The sequence below is a fragment of the Leguminivora glycinivorella genome, chromosome 5 (genome assembly GCF_023078275.1).
Source record: "Leguminivora glycinivorella isolate SPB_JAAS2020 chromosome 5, LegGlyc_1.1, whole genome shotgun sequence".
NCBI classification, from domain to species: Eukaryota; Metazoa; Arthropoda; class Insecta; order Lepidoptera; family Tortricidae; genus Leguminivora; species Leguminivora glycinivorella.
The window spans coordinates 9,359,641-9,378,944 of NC_062975.1; the positions used below are offsets into that span (position 1 = coordinate 9,359,641).

The 19,304-nt window shown below is 36.5% G+C and overlaps 1 protein-coding gene across 1 annotated transcript; it reads left to right on the top strand.

Moving 5' to 3' along the window:
* The first annotated feature begins 535 nt into the window (after positions 1-535).
* Positions 536-17,664, top strand: LOC125226478. Its single transcript, XM_048130462.1, has 10 exons — positions 536-613; positions 3,367-3,454; positions 3,652-3,728; positions 6,494-6,590; positions 8,042-8,180; positions 8,793-8,833; positions 13,276-13,553; positions 13,901-14,000; positions 15,649-16,071; positions 17,524-17,664. The coding sequence occupies exons 1-10, from the start codon at positions 602-604 to the stop codon at positions 17,607-17,609; spliced, it is 1,341 nt and encodes a 446-aa protein (XP_047986419.1). The 5' UTR covers positions 536-601; the 3' UTR covers positions 17,610-17,664.
* The last annotated feature ends 1,640 nt before the right edge of the window (positions 17,665-19,304 follow it).

Consider the following 19,304-nt stretch of genomic DNA (forward strand, 5'->3'; position numbering starts at 1 on the left):
CTTAAAGGTTCTAAAATGTTGATGGTTGCAATTATCGATGAAAAATATTAACTAAGTTTGAATTCAGCCACAAAATTAAGGCGGCAAGACTACTGTAACTAGCCTAACCTGTAACTTCTTACCCTTCTCCAAACTGACACATTTTTTCCACCGTAGAAATTGTTCTTCACAAAAACACAAAGCGTAACCAAATCTCATTCACAAAAACTAGTCCAAGCAACCGGGCTCGAGTGGTTACGCTCCCGTTACATCTCCTCTTAAGTCTCTCCTGGTTACAAAGTTACGTTAAGAAATGTTAAACCTATATTCTACCAATAAACCATTATTTATTATGAATGAATAACATTTTAGTGTATGACCGAAAACTTTTAAATGATTCGATGTTTTGTGTCTAAAAACACAAAGCATAACCAAAATCTCATTCACAAAAACTAGTCCAAGCAACCGGGCCCGGGTGGTTACGCCTCCGTTACATCTCGCGTTTTCCCGGCACCCACCACCAGCCACATATAAAGTCCCGCGTGGTTTCACTCCTCACATTCGTAAACTTGCTACCGAGCGCACTCTTTTCGGTTTGTGTGGTGATTTTGTGGTTCGAGAAATGGCCTTCAAGGTGATTATGGCTTTTTTTAAGGCAACTGAAAAATGTTAAAATTTTGGAAAAAGTTTTCTCGACCTTAAGTAATTTCTTGTTTAGAAAGTTACGTCTAAAAAGAAATCCTAATATGTCCTATCATTATTTATTGATGTGAATTAATACAATTTTAATGTATAAACAAAAACTATTAAACCATTTATTCAATGTTTAGTGACTGAATGGTCAATTAAACTTACAACAGTATAACAGAATGTCTGAATTCTTGGCAATTTGCATGTTCGGAAGTACTTAGTTAAAAGAATTTTCTAATAGCTCCAGTGTGGAAGTCAATATCTGATTAAATGATAACCTAGGCTTCCTTCCCGGTTATTAGTTAATTAAATGAGTCGCTGCTTTAACACGGTCTAATTATAACTTAAAAGCTAATAACTTGTTTATGCACATGTTTACGAGTAAATCGAAAAATAGGTAACGGTAAAAGTACACACAACATTAAAAATTTTATTTATAATCATCATTATTTAATCATTTTACTTTTTGCATTTATAGCAGAACTAAGTGGTATGTTTATTCTAAATACAGCTAATTTTTTAAATAATGGGTAGCATTCTATCATACTTATACAACTATTAATTGTATCGTCGTCAAAGTTCGTCTATTTTTACAATTGGGTGTATTCGCTAAACCGAAAAGGTAATCCGCCAATTCTTCTCAGAATTTGCATTAGAAGTATCAAAGTAAGTACCTAAGAAGTAATAATTAATAATTGCTCTTTACCATTAACCCACCCAAAAAAAAACTGATATGAAAATATAAGTACCTATGAAGTTTATTATATGTATAAGATGACACTACTACGCTTTGAATGAATGTCGAAGCCTGAGAAGATTTGTCTTATCATTTAATTTAATTTTGGTAATGGTAGAAATCCTCACCTCATTTACCTCATTAGGGTGAATCCACGTAAAAGTAACGTGAGTCACGAGTTTATTCTGTGTTTTTTAAACTACAACTGCAATGCTATATCGGGAAGGTAACACTTATTTAGAGATAGATTATCACTTGAAATTGCATCGTGAATAAATTTAACATGTCATAAAATCGTGACCCATGTTACTCTTGCCGCGGATTGACCCATTACATAAATTACATGATACACATGCCCAAGAGAAAACAAGAGTGAACCTAAGTCATAAAAAGAAACCATTTCGTAACCACGGTGACAATAACCGGCATCTTCTGAAAGCTGTGGGAGAGGAACGAAAAAACTTGCCTTTGTTTATCGATGATGTATTGATAACACAATATGCCCATTGTTTACTTAATGCTGATTTTATTTAGTCGGCTTGTGAATGAATTGTTTTGTGGTTTCACTATCGTTTAGTTGTAGATAAATGAGCTTTGTAAATTGATGATGATAGAAAAAAAACAACTTCAGTTAAAGTTTCATGATTGTCATGAATGAAATATTTTACTATATAAAACAACTAGTTTTTTCCCGAGGCTTCGCCCGCGTACTAAAAGTAATTTTATTCAAACGTTGAACTTTGGACCCCCATTTCACCCCCTTAGGAGGTGAATTATGAAAAAAAAAACCTTTCTTAGTGCTCGTCTAATATACCTTATAGGGAACCTACGTGCCAAAGGAATCTCTAGGACCAGCGGTTTTGGCTGTGCGTTGATATGTCAGTCAGTCAGTCAGTCAGTTTCTTCTTGTATATATTTAGAAATCGTATTAATAATAAATGAAAAAATGTAAGTCGTACACGTATTGATAATAAATGAAAAGAATACATACTTTTTGATACCTAGTTTGTTTTAATACAAATTACCTACTTAGGTTTTGAATTAAAATGATGATGTACTAGAAGTTAAAATGATTCCTAAAATAAATATGCATTTAATGAAAATAAGATCAAAAAGTTTGCTTACATAATGATCAACAAAAATAGTTAGTTACTACTGTACGAATTATAATTGCGTAGCCCTTAATAGATCTAATCTCTATACATCTTAGTCCCATCTTTGACCGAGTTATGAACCCATAACATTACAAAATATAGCTAAAGTAGGGCACCATAATTTATTCAAAATTAGGAGTACTATAATAAAATTAATCTGTTACGGAAGTTAATTTAATACTATTTTGTGTAAGTCGTATGCATATCGTAACTCATTTTAAATTTCCTTATTTATTTGCTGTCAAATGCAAGGAGATTTATTTTGGTATGTTTAATCCATACTAATACTTTAATATTATAAATGGGAAAGTGTGTGTGTCTGTTTGTTTATCCGTCCTTCACGGCAAAACGGAGCGACGAACTGACATGATTTTTTTTAATGGAGATAGTTGAAGGGATGGAGAGTGACATAGGCTACTTTTTGTCTCTTTCTAACGCGAGCGAAGCCGGGGGCAAAAACTAGTTCCTTATAAAGTTCAAATATTTAAATATTTTTATTTTCAATCAAGCTTAAAATCCTGATGGTTTTATTTTCACTAAGAAATCAGTGCGGTACTTGCGAAGATTCCTAGTCAAAAAGTATTTTTAATGTATTATTTGAATAAGTCGCTCTTTTACACCTATCTCACCATATATAATATATTAAATCCTGAGCGTTTTAGTTTCTCTAAAAAATCAGTGCTGTAGGCTGTAGGTACTTACGAAGATTCCTAGTCAAGAAGTACCTATTTAACAAAAAAAATATATTTCAATAAATTTCTAATCGCTTTTATACATTTACCTCATCCTATATGTTGCACTTTTCAGTTGACAATCGTAGCCCTGGCGCTGGTGGCGAGCGCGCACTGCCGCATGTTCACATACGTCCGGCCGGCCGAGTCCAAGTCGGCTGCGACCGTGCAGAGCGCGCAGCCGCGCCGTCGAGCTTTCGACCACCACGTCTCCGAGGACGAACACGTCGACTATTATGTAAGATCTCATGTTTGTATACTGTAGACTGAAGGATATAGCTAACAGTTGTAGCCCTAGAGCTGGTGACGAGTGCGCAATGCCGCATGTTCACATACGTCCGGCCGGCCGAGTCCAAGTCGGCTGCGACCGTGCAGAGCGCGCAGCCGCGCCTCGGCTTCGACCACCACGTCTCCGAGGACGAACACGTCGACTATTATGTAAGATCTCATGTTTGTATACTGTAGACTGAAGGATATAGCTAACAGTTGTAGCCCTAGAGCTGGTGACGAGCGCGCAATGCCGCATGTTCACATACGTCCGGCCGGCCGAGTCCAAGTCGGCTGCGACCGTGCAGAGCGCGTCATCACGCCTCCGAAGAATAAACAACATCAAATGTACCAACAACAGGTATTCGTCATTAAGAATTCGTAACTTAGCACATAAAAAACGTCAAAGTCTAATCTTTATAAGTCTGTATTAAAGTGTAAATCATAAAGTCAGTCAAACGTAATGCCCCACTGCCTAGTCCAATACACATTACACTTCAATTACCACTTTCATTGCAATGGCTTTCCACTGCCATTTCAATATTCACTGTTTCACTTTTAACTGTCTCATAACATGTAGTTATTATTCATACATATAAACAGTAAAGTATTAGCCAATATGTATGTATGAAAATTGACAGTCATGCCTTTTAAATTAAATATTTGAACGCTCATAAACTGTACTTATCTTACAACATTGATATTAATGCATGCTATTAGGACTATTTATATATAGGCAAAAACACGTATAGACAATAATATCCAATTATTCAGTTTATGAGATATTTGATATTCTTAATAACAACTATTAAAAAATCCGAGAAAAAATATTCAAAAGTAGGTATTATATCTTAGAATCACTGCATATTTATAAGCTGACATTTAAAGACTAAATATGAAGCGGTTACATTCATGAATAAACAGGAATTCTCATACAAGCGACACTTCCTGTGTCGCATTCCACTAGTTGACAGTCGCACGCGCTTCTTCGCAAACTTTTGGCGGTGGTGCCAGTGATAAGCGGTCGCGGTTTACGGTGATAGGCATTTAATGTAAAATTAATGTTGTTCATAATTTAGTGAGGAAAAATAATCTGTTTTTAGAGTCGCTAATCGAACTACGTTTGGTGTTGGTCGTGCTCGACATTTTAATGATACTGCTTTATCTTAGGAAATATTTAGAATCACATTTTGATGGTAAACTCCCAACATCTCAATTTATAATGCCCAACACAGGAGTTTATTGCTCCTTTTTTCAATTCTTATATGTACTTTTTTTTTGGAGGGATCTTAACTCGTTTACTGTATACTACGAGTAGGTAAGCGAATTATTTTGGATATACCTATGCAAAAAATACTAAATTGTGCATAAACACCTATTGAAATTAAAGAAAAAAGAATGCGTAAGGAGTTTTCGCTTTAATAACCGTGACTATCTTTTTTTTGGCTCACAAAATAAGTTACCGTCATTAATAGAAAAATAAATTACAATTTTACTTAAAGTACTGAGCTGGCCTATAACTCTAAACATTTGTGTACAGATAGTATTTAATTTAAGTAAACAATGTGCGCTAGGGAGGTGAGATGTCATCAATTATACTAGGTACATTAATTGTGGAAGAGCAACTGACTAAACTTATACCTATTACATATAACTATCTAAGATAATAACAATAGATGCTTAGCTGCTGATAAATGCTAATCAATTACTAATGTACAGTCAACCAATTGGAACCCTAGGCCACTCTACAACCATGTCAAAATGACAAGCACTAAGAGATTTCTTACAATCTGATTTATAATGTCACTATGACATAGTTCTACAGTGGCCTAGGGTTCCAATTGGTTGATTGTACCTACAGCTCGCTCATCTCTCATCACATAGCCAGCACGCGACAGCGGAAGCGCTTACATAACGATCGTCATTCGTAAACCGTTTCACCGCGATAAAAGAACGATCTGTGAGGATCTGCGCTAGTTAGTATGTGCATAGCTGTGACATCGTTTATGTAATGAAAGTTTAAACTAAAGTATTACGATGCATAGGAAACGTGTGGAATGATGGAATTTTAAGTACGATAGCTATATAAACATAGTTGGCAGTTATTTTGGTAAGGAAGAGATTTTTAATTGATTAAAATTGCAATCTGGACCTAATCAATTATAAATAAAGTTATAATACATCCTCCTTACAAACTCGGAGGTTAGTTTAGACCTGAGTTATATGTAATTAAGTTCCGTTTGCTATATTAATTATTTAAATTAAAGCGAACATGGACAATGTTAGGGTTTAGTTAGAGGGGGGTTGAAGACATTTTTTAGGTGGTAGGGGGGTGGGGGCGTCGCTGTAACGGAGGACGATGGTTGGAAACAGAAATAGGTTCGGTGGCCTAGATGGCATTACACCTTTGGGGTACGCTCAGCTAGATGGCGCTAATATTAATATTTGACATTTTAACACATATCAAGCTAAGAATATGGGCTAAATTGTCAAAACTGAGGTTCAAAAGTTTTCAGCCTGTGTCAAGAGATGGCAGTATATGCACTGTGATTACAAATTTTACTTCGACAATAACTCTCTATAATACTCGATCCTCTTTGACACACAATTTTGTACATAATTTTTGTTCTTCTATCAATTATTCCACGTAGTCCAATAAAATCAAGTCTTTAGTGTTCTTTACATATCCCGCACCTTTTTTTGGTCTTCTCTGTTTGGCCTAAAGGTTGACTGGTAGAGAATGCCATGTAGCATTAAGTTCGCCTTTTGTAACTGTATATTTTTACTGTGCAATAAAGTTTAAATAAATAAATAAATAATTACTTTGAGAGCTACAGGGTACGCTCTCTACATAATCTTAATACTTACATTAATTAAGTTACTAGACCCTTTGTCAACTAAATTAATGATAATAATTTATTTTTTGTTATTTTCAGGCGTATCCAAAATACGTCTTCAAATATGGGGTGAACGACTTCCACACTGGTGACATCAAAACTCATCATGAGAGCCGCGATGGTGATGTAGTCAAAGGTAAGATCTCAATTATGTACCTATGTACCAGCAGCGGCTGATCCATACAAGCCGATTCCCACCGGCTTGCCTAAAATCGATTACTAGTAAAGTACCTAATGCAAAGATAGGCATCTTTTTGCTCAGTATTGCCTATCAGAAATTTTCACCAGCCGCCACTGGTATGTACCTACAAAATAAACAAAATTTCCAGCTACGCTACGTTACAAAATAAATAGGATTTCCCGCGAAGCTATTTCGTTATGTTTTGTACAGTCAACAACACAGCTGTGAACACAAAGTGCCACAAATATGTATACACACCATAATGTACAGCGAATAGAGTTATGCATACATATTTTTGGCACTTTGTCTGTATTAACAGCTGTGTTGTTGACTGTACAAGTAAATTTATTTTCCCCTCACTAGCTCGGAAACACGTGTTTTGTCCTTTAATACCAGCGGGTAAAAACGCATTTTATCCACTAGTGGGTAAAGTAATTTGACCTTGAATAAAGTCAAATTAACTGCTTTAAAGTTGATAAAAGTAGGTGAATCTATCCACCTGTGGAACTACTGGAAGCAGTGATAAATGCATTTTTTGTTGTTTTCCTCGCTATAGTAAGGGGAAAAGTTTTGCCACGGCAAATGTATTTTACTTCTCGTGCAAAAACCTCGCAAGTTCAGGATTCTATTCGAACTTTCGCTCGTGGTTCAACTAGAATCCCAAGAATTCCACACTCGGCGTTAAAATACAACTTTGCCCCCTTGTATAACAAATAACTATAGTAGGTAACTTGTGGCATCTTCGTCGCTTTATGTCATCATCCTCCATGTGTTATCCCGGCATTTGCCACGGCTCATGGCAGCCTGGGGTCCGCTTTGAGAACTAGTCCCAAGATTTGGCGTAGGCACTAGTTTTACGAAAGCGACTGCCATCTGACCTTCCAACCCGAAGGGTAACTATTGGGATTAGTCCGGTTTCCTCACGATGTTTTTGCTTCACCGAAAAGCGAGTGGCAAATATCAAATGACATTTCGCACATAAGTTCCGAAAAACTCATTGGTACGAGCCGGGGTTCAATTCCGCGACCTCCTTATCACAGTATAATAAAGAGTACTATCGTACAGTACGGCCACCCCCGCTCCCCGCTGAAAGTGCCGCCCACCCCCTCTCGGTTACCTGACAGTTATCGCCTGTCAAAAACACGAGCAGTCGACCTGTAATATTTCATTCATACAAGCATAGTGCGCGTTCACCTACACGAGCTTAGACTGTGTGCTATAGGAACGCGCCTCTTTCATATAATATTGGATCGCCAGTGTCCGAGGTGTGTCCGTATTGAAAGTCGCACGCTATTACCGCCAAACCACCAGCTCTTTTTTATTGGTTCATCTATTAACGAATAATAATATCTGTAAGAATAACTGTACCGTTTGTGTCCAAATAAACATTTGAACATCGTTTTCAGGACAATACACAGTCGTGGAGCCGGACGGTTCCCTTCGCACTGTGGACTACACGGCCGACAAGCACAACGGGTTCAACGCCGTCGTGCACAAGACTGCGCCCATCTCCCAGCACGAAGCAGCCCTCCTACATCACCACTAGCATTTAGATTAGTTTAGTATTGCTTGAGTCAACGCAGGGAGGAAAAAACTTGAATTGGGCCTACCGCGAATGTCGTTACACGTGGTGCTCTATGCCGCACTTGTAAATGCGTACGTAAAGGAGGCAATACGTCAATGGTGGTTCGCGGTTGGCCCCTTGTTGTGGACTTCACCTGTTGGTGAAAGATTGCGTGTTCGCAAGGAGGTCTTATCTGCGGGGAGATACTGCTTGCACGCGGATAAATCCTTTTTCTCGACAAAAACAGCACGTATGTAAACAATGTCTTGTATTATTATGCAAGTATCAGAAAAAAATAGTATTTATTTTATTCTGATTTCCGTGGGTTATGTGGGACGCAAAATGTACACTGAGCAATCTTTGCATTTTGTATGTATGCTAATGAGCAATCATGTCAAATGTAAAATATTACGGAGAAACTGTTGTTTTGTAGCTGTTTGGTCTTTCGGTGAACACTGAACACGCATCCATCTACTCAAGTACTCATCTGCTGCGTTGATTTAAGTTGACGTTACTAATTTAATGAAAATGAACGTTGTTGACAACAAAATTGTTAAATTCTTAGTGAATTTATTGGTTACGATCTCTCATAGTCGTACTGTGTCTCAGAAGGCCTTATTCACGATTTTGCTAAGTTTGTAAGTGTTGTTGTTATTTAAATCTAGGTTATTGTTGATGAGATTTAATTTGTACGCTTCTCTCTTAGATGAAAAATGTTTATTTATTTATTTTATTTGTGTAATTTCACAAGATGTACCTGACTTGTATGACTATTAACTCTAAGTTAACTATATTATTAAATATGTATTAGCACATCAACTTTAATGTGTCTCCTTGGCGTTTTAATTTAAAGACTATGTTTACATTTAATACTTAATACTTTTGTATCATATTTACACCTGTCACAAATGAATGTAAGAATAAATTGATACAATAAAAGATTAAATATACAAATTGGCATCTTATTGACAATTACCCTGACTACATATACTCGCTAATATTTATATAGCTTGAATGGAAAAGCGATAGTAAGACGGATAACGAAATCTTGGTTTTCGTTTTGCGCTGTAGAGCTTCACCCCTATCTATCAAGACAAGTATCAAGCACATATATATACATATACTGATGTGCCGACGGAAAGTTTCCAAAATTCTGAAATTTTCACATAGGAAAACTTCGAAAACTTTCCATACTTTGTATGGACAATTGTATGGATGGAAAGTTTCCATTTCATAAAATTATCTTTATTTTTCGTGAAAGTTTCGTGAATTTTTCAAGAAATTAAAGATTTTCTCGGAAACTTTCTGCAACTTGCACATCACTAGATACATACAATGCAATATCACTATCGTTCACTAGATATTCTTCTGAGATGTTTCCCTTGCTCTATGTATAACAAACTTTGTTATACATAGAGCAATGGAAACATCTCAGAAGAATAGGAGAGCCACTTATAGTTACGCAGCCGACCTTTGTTAAACAAAGTGCAACAGCCGACCTTTGTTAACTATAAGTGGCTCTCCTGATTTTGCTTATGTCCATAGGCGGTGATGACACTAATGACTGCTTTTAATCTACTGCCGTTAAATTCGACGTCATTAGGACCATTAATAGAAGCTACTGGAATATCTCTTTTCGTTTTTTTTTTGTTTTTCATATATAATAATTGAGGTAACTAACACGGTATAAGACAAGGAATTTATAATAGGACACACCTAAATCATGCATTCAGAAATACTGGTCCCGCCATTTATTCATACAGTTATCAGATACGTCAGCACTCATTCCGTATGTATGGAAACACGATGGTATCAGTCCTGTGTTATGAATGGCGGTGCCGGGTCGCTTTTGACACGGAATGGGCCGTAAACTAGCGTTTTTTGCTCACTTGTTTTACATTTCCCCTTTCTTTTTGGTTCATTGTAGTGGTTTTTTCATCCGGAAAAATACGGCATTTCGAGAATTGAAGATTTGTTTTGGCACGATTGCTTGTTCTAGCTTGTTCGTATTTAGACTTTTATATGTGTACTTCTGATACATAAAGAGGTTGCTCCTTTATCTCTATTCTTCATGGTATTTAGGTACATTTTGACAAATACTAAGTCGACCGCTGGATTTCGTGGATTTCGTTCAGTAATATTTTCAGTAAGTAAAAGCCTTACGTTGCCTGCCTACTAATGTAATTAAAAACGAGTTGTCAATTGAATACCACTAAAATCGAGAGACAAAATCTGTGCTCAAAATTACAAAAAGGGAACCCCCTGCACATTAGGTATTTCAAAATGAGGAGATCAATGGGACATACGAAATCATTAATTACTAAGCTGAAAAGGAGCATACTACTAATGCTCGACGAATTACATGTACTTAATCAACTTGGTATAGGTATTATCAGCTGCAAAAGAGCATGGCGAATTTATTAATGAATTCATTCATAATTTCTCCATGCACTTTTGCAGCTGATAGTACCTATTACTTACACATATACACGTGCTACACAGTATAAAACATTAACTTGCAATTATTTCCTAAACAAATTAATTGATAGAACCTCTAGCTTGCAGTACACAATGCTCTTTGTGAATGAGTATACGTATTGCGAGTATGTGTATTGCGTACTATTACGTAAAGTAATGAATAGAAGGACATAAACAAAATCATAATGAACATAATCATAAGTATCATAACCTACAATTAAAATGCGTGCTAATTCTAAACCTTTGGTGTTAAATATGCTGACCCGACTATATAGTGTATGCGTAGTTCGCTTATAACAAAAGGGTAATAATTTATCCGAACGCTATTATTTGGATAACGCCACGGCTGCCATGAGGACAGCCTTCACAGGTGTTTGTATCTACTCAAAAACATTATCTCCGTGTAATCTTTATGGTTTCATTGTTAACCATGGTTCCGTGTAAGTAAGCACTTGGCTACTGAGCCCTTTTGCAATTTTAAAACTTTATAATATTCGTTTCTATGCGGTATTGAGTAAGTACCTAAAGGTCGGAAAAATTTACATGTTGCAATAAGGTAGGTAAACCTGTTGTAAAATGGATTGAAAAATCAAGTGGAAATGCGTGGTCTCTGCTTACTCTAATTAGAGAGACAGCCGTGACTATATATGTATGCAATATGTATGATTATAAATTAAATTGGAAGATTTAATTATTCATCATAAATTTACGGAATTTCACCACCCCCATTCTTCCCGTGAGTGTCGTAGAAGTCGACTTTGAGATATGGGTTAAATTGTGCCGTAGGCGAGAGGCTGGCAACCTGTCCCTGCAATGTTACAATTTCGTTTTCTTTTAACCCCTTTATTGCCACGAGTGGCACGGAAACTTGAGTAGTTCCATGTGCTCTGTTTACCCCTTTATGGGATACAGGCGTGATTGTATGTATGTATGTATCTCCACACGTGCAGAATTCAATTTAATTTCGCGACCACACCACTAATTCTAAATGATTAAAAATAATTTCAATATAAGTATCAAAATACAGAAAATTAGACTTTTATTGACCGTGATTACCTTTTTGATTTTTGACAAGCTCCACACACGAAAACACGGTTCACGGTTTTCCATGACCATGATGCATGTAACTGCGACGAAATATCGGGAGCTCGATAAAAATCAAAAAGGTAATCACAGTCTATATTCCGGTCAATGTAAGTCTAATCATTCAAAACTCTTATACTGAAAATTACTTAAAAATATCTTTATTAAACAAAGTAGACAAAGAGATCATTATATGTATGTAAACAAAGTAGACAAAGAGATCATTGTAAAAACACAACTTTATGTTATTTACTAATGTTAATGTTCAATCTTAGTAATTTAGAAATCAACAGCAGCACAACGTGTCTAATTTTCGTCATTCATAATTAGCTAAAGTTAAACATCAACAATTCCTTGTGGGTTTAATGCCTCGGATATCCTGTCTCGTCGAAAAAAACGTCTGGTTAAATCGGCATGAAGGTACATTGAATAGTTTTTCTACACATCAATTAGTCAAGGCTCTCTCGATTGTTGAAAAACTGATGAGAAAGTTGCATTTTATCCACATGTGGGGCAAAATAAAAGGATGCAAATTTTGAATTGTTTCTTTTGTCTATTAAAACTTTAAGTAGGTAACGATTTTCGATTTTTAATTTCGAAAACAGACTGTATACGATGAAATCCAGTGATACATAATAAGGTAAATATTTTACCAAAAAGTGAATTTTTACTTAAGCAGGACTTTTTCCAAATAATTTGTGGATATGAAACTACATATTAACTCTTGTACTTTAAAACTTTTCAGAGAAACTTTCAAGTAAAAGTTCAAGATCTCGTTTCCAATCTACTAGCTATGTTTGTAGTAAATTTTTTATTATATCTATATGTAAGTGTATTGTATTTTAGCACGAGCGTCAAAACCACATTTTTTTTTCACTAAGAACTAATAAATGAATTTATTAGTGTGAGAGACCCTTTAGAATAACATTCAAGTTAGTGTCAAGTGATTGACGGCACATGTCAAAACAAAATATAACATTAGAAATTGGTAAAGACTACAACACATGTGTTCGATAATTAATTATCTTTAAGAGTTAAGACGCTAGTTTCTTAGAGAAATTAATTGTATTTGATCTAATGAACCTTCCCTTAAAGTTAACGGAATTCAATAAAAACAGGGTGTATAAGCGGATTTTCGTTGAAAAACAATTCGATGCATCTCTTAGAAATTAATTTAAACGATAAAATTTCAAATATTACTTATTGCGAAATTAAATATAAACGACACTAGACCACGATAGTGTAGTAGGTACTAACTCTTTATTATTTATTACTCTTTATAGTAAGAGTACTAACTCTTTATTATACTGTGACTAGACTCTAAATGTGGATTTACTATAAATCCACGATCGAAAAGGATATTGTAGCTATTCTAAAACTTTAACGAAATATGAACTCGTTCCATAAAACATAAGCGATGCACCTGTCCCTAGATTGAACTCCCATAAAGGCAATAAGCTGTTGCAACGCAATCTACATGCGACCATTGTGGCCTGCGAAAATTTTCTCAATTAGCCGCCGCGTCCGCGCAAGGAAACTTCATTTTCGGAAGCGGAGCCCAAGGCTGGCGCTCACTGACAAATAAGGCCACATATAAGTACCCGTGCACCCTCTATTGTCTTATTCAGGGATCAGACAGTAAGCCTGACAGTCGCGTTGGATATTGCATAATGTATAGCTTAGAGTGTGCAACTTTAGTGGTGATCGCTGTGGTGGCTCAGGCGGTTCCTAATCCTAAATATAAAGGAGTTTTTCAGGGTGCTGCAGATGTTGGGAGCTATGAGGGATATTATGTAAGCATTTTTTTACTTTATTAATTTTTAAATTTCATCGAATAATCAAGTAATTGTTTAGGTACATTTTAACCTACATATATATCTGATTTTTTTTCTCATGAATTGATTAATTAACACTTACCTAAATTAAATAAAAAAGTGTGTTGTGTCCACCAAAAAGGCAATTTCCCATCAATTCCCCAACATAGAACCAGCCCTATACATCATTGGTTACACTTAATATTTTTAAAACGAATTTAACTTTTATCAGCAGTCATCACTGGAAATAGTCTGATGTGAATGTATTGACAGGGATCAAAGCATTATGGTGACAAATAGTTTACAAAAGATTCACTCCATTCCAGCAAGATCGTCCCAGATACGCCTTCAACTACGGAGTCGCAGACCACAGCACCGGCGACGTGAAGTCGCAACACGAGTCACGAGACGGCGATGTTGTCAAAGGTATGTACATTAAAAGTATTAAAACAGATTAGATACAGTAAGACTTTTGGTTCATTCTGGCCACAATAATAATCAAAGGGTACCATGCCACTTCAAAGGGCAGTTTTTTTTTTTTCATTGGTTCACCAACAGTTATTTACACTAAAAAGTGATGTTATACATTGAAAGAAGTATTTTTCTAAGTGTAATAACCACTTATAGGTAAACACCACATGCTTAAGAGAAGTTTCGTTTAGCCTAGCCCTTACATTTCAATGAAATGTCAAAACGGACTCTTTATGACTTCGGCTCTTCCTACGCCTTCTAAAGGCCAGTGGCCCATTTCTGAAGTTGAAAGTTACAAGCGGAAGTCTCTTTTCAACATGTCATATTTGACAGTGACTACCACTCGTACCTAAATTGTAACTTGTAGCTTCGAGAAATGGGCATCTGTGGCCCGTTTCTCGAAAAGTACAAGCCTTGTATTACAAGTGTGTTTCCATGACAACCCATACGATTTGACAGTTCGCGCACTTGTAAATAATACAAGGCTTGCACCTTTCGAGAAACGGGTCCCTGGTATATCATTGTTTGACGGGAAAGAGATAAAGGGGTATCCTATCCATCACTAACAAAAATGTTTTTTGGCCACAGAAAGACAAATAAAAAAAAATCGTACATTTTGGGACTAAAAGTGTCGAAGGAAGAGTGTTACGATCGTTTCATATTGGGTTAAATGAAACCAAGTATACATATTTTGAACACATCACACACGTAATATTTTTTACACCAATATATACAAGAATAAAATTATGCAGCTAAGAAGGAATCATGTACATCCCATACAATAGTATTTCCCAGAGTATTAACTACGAGCACAGTAACTTTATCTCGATCTCTGTTTTCATGGCATTGTTTGCAAAACTACTTTGTACTCGCTGATTTATTAAACAATACTACCATGTTTGGGAAAGGGCTATATTTTGTATTGCATGGAAAAAGGCTATACATACAGGAAGATTATTAAAAATAATGGTTTGATGTTGTTTAGGATACGTTTATCAATTTACATACAGCACGTCTATTAGCTCGATTCGAACACGCGTCAAGATTTTGCTCTAAATACGATAACGATATATATCATTTCGCCAGACTAAAAAAAATACAGTTCCATGTCTCATTTGGAGCAACATACGTATCGTTCGATCGGGCCGCATAATATTATGATGTCACTATTAAATTCATCATCATCATCCTCCTTGCGTTATCCCGTCATTTGCCACGGCTCACGGGAGCCTGGCGTCCGCTTTGACAACTAATCCCAAGATTTGGCGTAGGCACTAGTTTATACGAAAGCGACTGCCATCTGACCTTCCAAACTAGACCTTATTGGAATTAGTCCGGTTTCCCCGCGATGTTATCCTTCATCGAAAAGCGACTCGCAAATATCAAATGACATTTCGCACATAAATTCCGAAAAACCCATTGGTGCGAGCCGGGGTTCGAACCCGCGACCTCCGGAACGAAAGTCGCACGTACTAGGCTACCAGCGCTTTTTCACAATTGTCGATTGATTTTCGTATCGTTCGATCGGGCCGCATATTATGATGTCACAATTAAATTATTGGTGTAAATAATATAAAACTAAAGTTCAACTAACATATTTCAGGACAATATTCCCTAGTGGAACCCGACGGCTCCGTCCGAACAGTCGACTACACGGCAGACTCGGTCAATGGGTTCAACGCCGTCGTCTCCAAAAGTGGACCAAGTTTTCACACCCCACCTCATGGTCATCACCAACCTCCACCGCAGCACATTCCTCAACACATACCTCAGGGACACCATGGGATCCCTCAGGGGATACCCCAAGGGATACAGAGTATACCTCAAGGGATACCCCAAGGGATACCTCATGGAATACCCCAAGGGATACCTCAAGGGATAGCCCAAGTGATACCACAAGGAATACCACATAGACTACCTCAAGGAGTAATTAGTCGTGGACCAGTTGTGCGATATTTGGAAAAAGCTGTGCCTGTCCCTGTAGAAGTTTATTCTAAGAGACTATTTGGACCTGCTGGCCCTATTTGTAAGTATTCATTTACCATATTTTATATTTTTATGTTGCACATAAGGGGTTTCTAAATGGGCTATATTTTCACTGCATTAATGTGGCCGGTGGCCGGCGGTTATTGGTATCTGACTCACCTGCTAAACGAAGACACCAAGAGTTGCCGACCACATATTGTAAAGAAAATATGGCCTGCTTAGAAGATCCTGTAGGAAATCATCATGAATCAAAGAGTTGAATAGAGTAAGAATATTTCCGAATCATTATTGTAATTGGAATTATTATGTACAAATATAGTTCAAAAAACGATTTTAATGTATCCCATTAAAAGGACAAGGGAACTTACGTGTGTATTAAGTAAACTTTTTATTTCCAAATATCATAAAATACTCTTGGCAATTTCGCTAATGATTAACTCAGCTGATAGAATAGCTAATGGCCTAGGCCATTAACACTAAATTTAACAAACAGACACGTTACGCGTACCAGACCCCTACCACGAGTTTTTGACGAGTTTTAGAACATTACTCGAAACCGTTAACATTACATCAGACCTATGTTATTTTGGTTCTAGCAAGGATGATTTATATAGGACTAGCTTTTGCCCGCGGCTTCGCTCGCGTTAGAAAGAGACAAAATGTAGCCTATGTCACTTTCCATCCCTTCAACTATCTCCACTTAAAAAATCACGTCAATTCGTCGCTCCGTTTTGTCGTGAAAGACGGACAAAAAAACAGACACACACTTTCCCATTTATAATATTAGTATGGATTTACAATTTTCATACTAAGAATTGTACCTCCATTTTTTAGCACATGAGTATACTGATGATGACTACAAATTTTTTTTTCAAAATATGTATTGACGTGATATCATGATATTAACATAAAGCATATCATTTTTTCTTATAAAAAATAAAATTACGCAAAAATATTTGGGGAAAATATGATTTGGCCACTTCCAGCCTGCGAAACAGCGCCACCTAAGTAGTTTTAAGCCTAAAAGGCCTATACATTTCATGGTTACGCTTTTTTGTATGGGCTTTGTCTGTCGCGGTCGGTATTACATCGTCCTCCGACATTCTTACACATATTGACTGAGTCCCACGGTAAGCTCAAGGCTTGTATTGTGGGTACTTAGACAACGTTATATTACTTATATACACATATCTATATAGAAAACATATTAACTCATGTAGAAATATCTGCTCGTTACACAAATAAATGCCCTTACCGGGATTCGAACCCAGTACCACAGCTTTGCAGGCTGGTTGACCCGCTAGGCCAGAAGACCTGTTGTCAAATTAGACGTTTTAGGGCGCTGTTCAGTTTCTCCATACATATGTAATTTCTTTTACGCTTTCGAGTAACTCAGTAATAACTCGTAGTAGGAGCTCGTGTAATTAGCGCTAGTAATTCGTAACCCCATTGTGTTGGTTGTATTGTTTGCTAAGGAATGCTTCTTTTGCAGTCGCCAAGGTTGGCCCGCAGTTCCCCGACTATGATGGATTCGGCATCGACGAGTATGAAGTACCCTACCCTTTTCAGTTTGAATAGCTAGTAGGTTAAAAATATCTATAGTTAAGTTTAATAAATTATTTAACATATTTAATTTTGGTTTGATTGTATCCTTATTTATTCAAATATTGCAGCATGCGTATGTGCAGTCGGAATCAAAAGTAGCGGATCAAATATACTTTATCAAACAACATAGGTCTAAATATAGTCCAGTAAATACCTTGTTTTTGTTATTTGTAAATGAAACAAAGGAAACAATATTGCATCCTTTTAATGACGCTTTTGTGCTATAGAAATTCCAAGGATACCTATAGTTTCCTTTGTTTTTATTTACTGACAGACTTGTTTTTGACCATTCTATCATGGCATACGTACTGCTCTGGGGCACTTCAGAAATTACTTCCATCCTGTAACCGCTAAATATAAAGACATGTACGTAAAAAAATGTCTGTGACAGACGGACAGACAGATAACCCCATGTACTCTGTAAATGGTGCTTCGTGATAATTTCATGATATTGTAACGTAAATGACGATCCTCATTTAGGAGACACAATTATTTTTATTTGTGATCCAGACGGATAAGGGTTCCTTTTTTTCCATTTTGAGGCACCGTAACAAACCGTATTTAGGAAACAAATAAAAAAATATGTAATGTTAAATCTCATTAAATCAGAGGGTGTTGCTAATTTTATCAAAGTTAGAATGTTCTATGACTCACCCCTTACTTACCCTTGCACACTAATCCCAAACCCAACATTTGGCGTAGGCTCTATCTAGTTCTTACGAAAGCGACTGCCATCTTCCAACCCAAAGGGTAACTAGGCCTTATCTTATCTGGATTATTCCGGTTTCTTCACGATATTTTCCTTCACAGAAAAGCGACTGGACAGTATCAAATGACGTTTCGGACATAAAATACGAAATATTCGCTAGTACGGGGTTCCTGAACCCGCGACCTCTTGAAGTTTGCCCGCTCTTACCGCTAGGGTACCGACGTTTTTTTTTTCATGAGTATAGGTAGGGGAGACCGGTGTGAGTTGTGTTGTGACAAAGTCCATTTTTGGGAACTTATTAATAGCGCTCGTTTGCTACAAATTTAAAGTTAAAAATCAGCGCTGTTGCGAGCTTGCTAATAGTTAATTAGTTCCCAAAAATCGACGTTATCACAACGGTCCCGCTTACGAAATAAATAGCTACGAAATAAAAGAAATGTTGTTCTCAAAAACTGAATAACGCCTGACATAAAAATCAAGGCAAAGTGGGCTCGATGTTCATACAGCCCATTTTAAACTGCGTAGAATGTTTATACAGCGCCTGAATGAATGTTACCGACAAGTGCAAGCGCACGTTATTGCTAGCAAAGTAAGTAAGTACAAGTAGCAATGCTTGGCACGCCAATACCCAATTAGATGACACATTTATTGTCAATGACTTAAGATAAGATTGAATGTTGCCTCTACTGGTACACTGTCGAGCATTGGTACTTTTACCTCACAAATTTCTGGCGGAGTAGATTAAGTTTAGTTATTGTTAGAGTCAATTTTTGACATTATCATAACCGGATAAATACGAAGGAAAACCTTTTCAGACTACGTATATGTATAGTAAAAGTTTCTAATATTTTTTGTATTTTACCAGCTATTTAAATATTACACCGTTTACATCGAATAGCCCTTATAATTTTAAAGCGCAATATCAAAAACTTAGTCAACATCAATTATAATAAAGAACC

Excerpts from the sequence above, each read along its gene's own strand:
- LOC125226478 (XM_048130462.1), top strand. Across the intron at positions 6,591-8,041 it reads CGATGGTGATGTAGTCAAAG|GACAATACACAGTCGTGGAG; the intron begins GTAAGATCTCAA and ends CATCGTTTTCAG. Across the intron at positions 13,554-13,900 it reads GGAGCTATGAGGGATATTAT|CAAGATCGTCCCAGATACGC; the intron begins GTAAGCATTTTT and ends ACTCCATTCCAG.